This window comes from Cyprinodon variegatus, unplaced genomic scaffold, assembly GCF_000732505.1.
Source record: "Cyprinodon variegatus isolate N-32 unplaced genomic scaffold, C_variegatus-1.0 Scaffold523, whole genome shotgun sequence".
Classification (NCBI taxonomy): Eukaryota; Metazoa; Chordata; class Actinopteri; order Cyprinodontiformes; family Cyprinodontidae; genus Cyprinodon; species Cyprinodon variegatus.
In genome coordinates, this window is record NW_015150976.1 from 145,021 (window position 1) to 151,877 (window position 6,857).

General features: G+C 42.8%; 1 protein-coding gene across 1 annotated transcript in view; it reads left to right on the forward strand.

Annotated features, from left to right (window-relative positions):
• Nucleotides 1–6,570, forward strand: part of pdzd8 (PDZ domain containing 8) — a 50,861-nt gene extending 44,291 nt beyond the window's left edge. The window contains exons 4-5 of the mRNA XM_015391065.1: nt 2,243–2,405; nt 2,508–6,570. Of these exons, the coding sequence (XP_015246551.1) occupies nt 2,243–2,405; nt 2,508–4,837 (2,493 nt within the window). The 3' untranslated portion in view covers nt 4,838–6,570. The remainder of the gene's footprint in view (nt 1–2,242; nt 2,406–2,507) is intronic.
• Nucleotides 6,571–6,857: the final 287 nt, after the last annotated feature.

Here is a 6,857-nt window from a genome sequence, read left to right on the forward strand (position 1 = left end):
TGCATCGACTCATTGACTCAAATGCAGTCCCTCACACTAAGCATGCTTGTAGTGGAAGTGGAGAGGAATAACTCCCTTTTAACAGGAAGAAACCTCCAGCAGAACCAGGCTCAGTGTGAGCGGCCATCTGCTGAGGCCGACTGGGGTTCAAGGAGACAGAAGCAGAGAAACAAAAGGCAACTGTAAAAGGCGGCCCCGTCCAGGAAACACAGCCAGGCAAACGAGCTCCAAGCCAACTCCCATGTCAGAGGATTATGAGCATTTTTCCCCCCCTTTTTTTTGTTTAATCACCTATAAATCAGTCATGGTGACATTTAAGATAGTGATTCCACCTGAAAAAATATTCCTGTTCCTTTCCTTCATAGAAAGCCATTGTTTTTTCAATTTATAATTTGGGAGCTGTACTTGCTTTAATTCTCATATGTAATTTCAGTAAAAATGTCCTCCTAAGACCCTCAGGGCTTATAGGGTTAAAAGTTGTTTATGTTGTTAGCTAATTGGAGAGAAGCTAAGTATGCTAACATGCTTGTTTAATGGTTTTATACCTAGAGATGGACTGATAATTCATTAGTGTGTTTAGCAGCTGGGCCTTAAAATCACCCGAAGCTCATTCATTGCCTCCATTTGCTTTCCGCTGTAGTTTAGTTTAATTTATTAATGATTCTTTCTTTTCTTTAAATTGAGACCAATTAAAGTTGTTTTAATCACAGTGTCTTTTTTTATGCTGTAAATGTAGAAAGAAAAATCAGCAACAGCTTCAGGAATCAGCCCAAAAATATTAGCAGGACGAATCAGGGATTGTTGGACTGACGTTAAAAAAATCTGTACCTGCATTAGAAAACCTGGACTAGAATTAACTATCTCTAGTGATCTTAGATTAACAGCTGTCCATCCAGAACCAAGTCCTTCCAAAATATTAAGGTAGAATCCACTAAGGGTAAATGTTTGACATAGATTATAGGAACCAATGGGACTTTAGTTCAAAGCGGTATTTCTAATGTTAAAGTGTCATCACAGTGTGGACCAACACTCCCATGGCGGTGAGCTTTAGCCCCCCACCTGCTGAAGCCTGGTCTCTGCCTCCTGCCAGCATGCATAGATCATCTGCTCATTCAGGGCCAGCTCTAACTCAATCACCACCTTCCAGCTGAACTGGAACAAATGATAGCGTGGGAAATTACAGTCATTTGTCTCTGCCTTCCCACACCATCTCAGCTCGTCTTTCTTTCTTTTAAACAAAGGCACCTGCACCATCTTTACTTTGACACTTTTCACCTAATTCATATAGTTTAGGTCCTCAGAAATATCTTAGATTATTAGTATGCTGGGTCAATAATCTCAACCGCTCTTCTTACAGTTCTTTTTTACCTGCTAGAAAGATCTTGCGTCAATGCATGAACCGTCATGAAGCCAGATCTTCAGCCAGACATTTTCAGAAGAGTCTGTTTTCTACCTAAAGTCCTGGGGTTTATTTTAACTTCATAAACGGATCTTGGGTCATCAGTGTTCCTTCTCTTCCTGCCTCTCTAACAGCCTGTTTTACGTTTACTTAAATCAGCCTAGAAAGGCATTAGGAAGCTGAAAAGAAAACCTGACTACACCTCTAGTACAGCAGTTGGCAAACAAGAAGCCTAAAACTTCTGAAAAAAGAAAGCTTGACCCATATCTTAAAAAAACAAACAAAAAAAACATTTAGTAACAACAAAGTTAGAGGAAATTAAGTTTTAAGGGAATTGAAGAAAAAACTCAGCAGATTCAGTTTGACTTAAACAAACCCAAAATACCATAAAATATATACCAAGTTTCAGAACAAAGAAACACATTAAAGAATAATCAGATTCACACAATTCATACAAATGAAAATGACTCTTAATTAAAACACTTATCTCTTTAGCAGGGAAGATGGATGGAGATGAATACAGGCTGATCTTGGAAGAAAACCTGGGAGTCTGCACACTTACTGTTCCTTTAAAGATCCCCTTTATGAATTCTAATTGACCTGTTTCTCTCACCGGACATTGGTCACACTGACTGTTCACCATCAATTGGGATCACACTAGTCCAATACTTGGGTCCGATTGGGAAATGACTTTTTGCAGTAATTTCACCTCATGATTGAATGCTTTCCATATTACATAATCCAATGAATCTTTGCCAATAAATGGTTGGAATCCAATATTCGTAGCTTCTAAAATATTAATCTACTTAACTGTTCAATTTTCTGTCATTGTGTTTTCCTCAGACGGAGGTTATCAAGGGACCATGTGGCAGTGTGGGGATGACATTTAGGCACATTCCTGCCTGTGAAGGGGATGCAGTTTATGTCAGCATAGAGACAGTAATCCCCAACTCCCCCGCAGCCCTGGCTGACCTCCAGAGGGGTGATCGCCTGATTGCTATTGGAGGTATCGTGTTCAGGACACAAAACCACTTCCAGAGGGAAAAAATGTGCACTTTCATTTAATGTCCTAAAATGTTTACCTTTTTTTTTTTTTTTTTTTAAACAGGTGTCAAAGTAACATCTTCAGTTCAAGTACCAAAACTGTTGAAACAAGCAGGAGAAAGGGTGGTGGTTCTATATGAGAGACCGGTTCGTCATCAGGCCCCAACCTCGGGAGCACTACAAGAGGGATTGGGTCCGCTGGAGGAGCCAGGCTTCGTAGCACAGCCATCGGGATACGAGGAGGACCCGGCTCCAATTACTACTCTTTCTGACGTATCTGACAGCAAAGACATGGACTCTGAGTTCGAGGAGTTGCTCCTGGACTCCAAAGTCAGCCAGCCTAGTGGACCCAACATCAGTACCACTAATATTAGTGACACCAAGGAGGATTTTTTACTTGCTGTTAACCAAAGTCCTAAAAGAACCGTGGCGAATTTGGCATCCAAGCCACTCGGTACCATCTCGCCCATCCTAAACCGAAAGTTGAACCTTGTTGGTCTCCAGTCTCCATTGAAGCCCCAGCCCAAAGAATCAGCCAAAGCATCACCGCATAAAACTGGTATTGAACCTAGTGAGAGTCTGAATCGGCCAACTGTCCTTCCTCCCCCTCCTCCCTCACGGCCCCCGGTGCCACCGAGACCACAGATCAGATTGACATCGGCGTCCTCAGAAACCAGTCTTCTTGAAAGCGTTGATTCCATTTCAAATGCCGTTGTGATTCCTGCTCCTACAATGGTTGCCTCCGCCGGTATTTCTGAAAAATCTACAGAGAAGGTTCCAGTTTGTGGAGCCACTGAGGATAAGAGCGGCACGGATAAAACGTGTACGAAACAATCTGAAGGAAAACCGTTTACAAAGGCTGCAGAATCAAGCGACGAGACGCTCAGTTCTTACTCTGTTACCGGCAGCAAGGGAGATCAATCAAAAGACAAAGTTTCAGAAAGCTCCTTTAGTACAAGAGACAGTCTGGATGACCACTGCCTCTGGGAATCCCCAGAAACGATGTTTGGCAAACATACGGCACGCTGGTCCAAGGCCTCTGTGGTGTTTGATGTGGAGAGTAACCACAAGTATCTCAATGTGGCCCTTTGGTGCAAAGATCCCTTTAAGCTAGGCAGTTTGTTGTGTCTGGGCCATGCCAGCCTCCCATTGGAGCATATAGCTCTGGAATGTATGGCCACATCTTCCGCTGAGTACCAGAGCACCTTTAGGTTGGGGGCTCCTGAGCCGAAAGCAAATGTCAGCCGCACCGCACTACGCAACCTTAGTACCCACAAGGGTTTTAATGAGAAACTGTGTTACGGAGATGTTACCTTAAACTTCTGTTACTTGGCAGAGGGGGAGTTGGAGTATCCAGTAGGGTCAGTCGAACGGGAGCGAGAGGGCAGCCTCTATGATGAGGATCTGAGGGAGAGAGAACCTGTTCCCTCTGTGCCGCGTGACGACTTGGCTTATAGCCCCTTGCAGTCAACAGAAGTCCGTCACAACTTCCAGGACACCCAGTTCCAGAACCCTACCTGGTGTGAATACTGCAAAAAGAAGGTGTGGACTAAGGCGGCCTCGCAGTGTATCATTTGCTCCTATGTTTGCCATAAAAAGTGCCAGGATAAGTGCCTTGCTGAAAGTCCTCTCTGTGTGGCGACGGCCGAACGTCGTGGTGCCGACCCCGAAGCTAAGTCCACCATAAACCGGGCAACAGGGTTAACACGACACATAATCAATACCAGCTCGCGTCTGCTCAACCTCCGTCAGGCGCCCAAGACTCGACTTGAGCAGGTAACCGATGTGGTGCCTGGGACTGTGGAGCCTTCGCCCAAGCAAACCCCCAACACATCTGACAATGAGAGCAGCGATACGGAGACCTACACCAGCGGGGCGAGCCCGTCCAAACTGCCCCCCGGCAGCAGTAAACTGGTACGGAAAGAGGGTGGCTTGGATGACAGCGTCTTCATTGCTGTCAAGGAGATAGGCCGCGACCTGTACCGAGGCCTGCCCACAGATGAGCGCTCACAGAAGCTGGAGCTAATGTTGGACAAACTACAGCAAGAGATCGACCAGGAGCTGGAGCACAACAACTCTCTCATGAACGAGGAGAAGGAGACTACAGACACCCGGCGAAAGGCCCTGATCAGCACTGCCCTGGCCAAGTCGGGGGAGAGACTTCAGGCACTGACGCTTCTAATGATCCACTACCGGGCTGGCATTGAGGACTTGGAGTCGGTGGAGAGCATGTCTCCTTCAGAGCAGCAAGGCTTGAAGAGCAAAGCAGAGAGTCTGGAGGAAGAGGTCCTGATGGGACCGGAGGTGTACGACAGCGACACCTGCAGCCCTGTGGAAGTGCAGCTGCTGGATGACATCAGCGAGGAGCAAATCTGCGTGGAGGCGCTCCATTAGCGCGTTAAAATATTGCTTTGGACTCTTCAGCGAAATAATGTCCCATTAAGGACCGAGGACCTGTCCTAGTCCACCTTAAACACGCAGTTTAATGTCTTCTCATTTGCACCTTTTTGTTTGCATTTTATAAAAGTCAATGAAATGATGGTTTGGGGAACTTGTTCCTAATCTTTTTATTTGCACAGAATGACGCCGTTCTAAGATCAGGACGTATAAATCTCTGCTGTCCATGTTGCTCATCACCCCTATAATGTGCTGAGTGTTTGTCGTCCGTTTCTTTGGTTCTGGTTTTCATCTTCCTGCTTTGGTTGAAGGTTTTGCAGAATTTGCACTTTTTTTCTGAACATCTGGAACGACTGGTTCCCTGTGAGGAGTTAACCTTCAGAAACAGGCTAAATGACCTGAAATGTAAAACGTTTGTAAAAAGTCATCCTTGATTCTTGCTTTAAAGTTATTTCTATTGATAATTCTAAGAGTTTTTTTTTTGTTGTTGACATATTTATGTGTCTTTTCCTTTAAATACACTCAAATTTATTTTGTGAATTTGTCTTGTTTGCTCTTATTTCGATAGATAGAAATCCTTTGTGTTAACTTCAGAGCAGCTCTTCTTCTCCATCGTTATAAAAACAGATGCAAAGATAAAAATGCTTGTCGATGGTTCGTGTTTCCCGAATAAATGCTACAAATGAGCGCATGTTGAAGTTTTTCCAAGCTTAATAAAGACGTTACTTCAGTGTTTGAAAGTCAAAATACCTTCCTGTTATTTAAACACTTTTGCTTTAGGATACTTATACAGATGAATGTATATTGGTTTAGTGTGTTTGCTCTGTTTTAACATCAAACTGAGGACCTTCATCTGATCCTCACTTTTTCTCTGGTGGTAAGTTGAGGACTAAAGTGTGAACAGAATTCAGATTCAGATTAGGGTGAGGTAGTTACCAGGAATGTTTAGGTTTAAGGTTATCTTCAGGGTCAGAAAGATAAAAATAAATTATTAATAAAAAGATTGGTCCTCGCTACATGAGGAAAGAGCAGGGTGTGGGTTCCCAGAGTGTTTCTGAAGACCACAGATTATTGCAGAACTTCTGTATGCGGCATCACTTTGTAATTCATTCCATATTGCAGCTTACATGATGAATTTTATTCTCTAAATGTGGAGAATAACGTGCAGCCAATAAGATGCGTTTCCCTCTTGAAGAAGAACAACACAAAAAGGCAATAAGTTCAAGAAAAATAAACGAAAATCATTTTAAAACTTTATTTTAAGGTAGGAGAGTTGGATTTTTATGTTCTCACTCTTTAATAAATGACCATCTCACATGTCTATTTCTATAGATCATCGATTTGCAGATGATGCAGTGATTTTGATGTAAGGTAAATCAGTTTTTTTCCTTTTTGTTGTACGATCACATTGTTTTCTCTTATTTCCTCTTATTTGTAGAAAATTGACTTGGATTTACGAACATCGTCTAAACTGCAGGTTTATTTCAGCAGAGACTAAAAAGGCCATGAATGATAGTCGTCCTGCTCACTGCTTCGCCTCCTGCCTTCTGTGGAGTCAGATTTATTGAAAGGGTTTTAGTTGAAAATGAAGTTGATGATAAACCAAGGAGATTATGATCCAACACCCCCCATTGTGTTTGTTTTGCTCTTATTTACCATGTTTGAAAGGGTTTAGGAGGAAGACCTGTGATGAAGCTTTATTGTACAGAACAATAAAAACAATGAGTGAATTCCAACAATTTGCTTTGACTCTTTTTAATAAAACCCAGTTTTAAAGGGGAACGCCGTTTTTTTTGTTTGTTTTTTTTTTACATTAAGCCCTTGATTTTACGTTATGACATCATGTTCTACTCACTTATATGAGTTTTGTGTCATTTGGAGCTGTTCTGAAGATATTCTGTTATATCCAAGTAACGTCTTCCAATGGGTAATTGACTTGAAGGCACAAACTATTCGCTATCAAATGGTACCAGGGTGGATTCACCATCAAAAGGTACAGGGGTGGATTCACCATCAA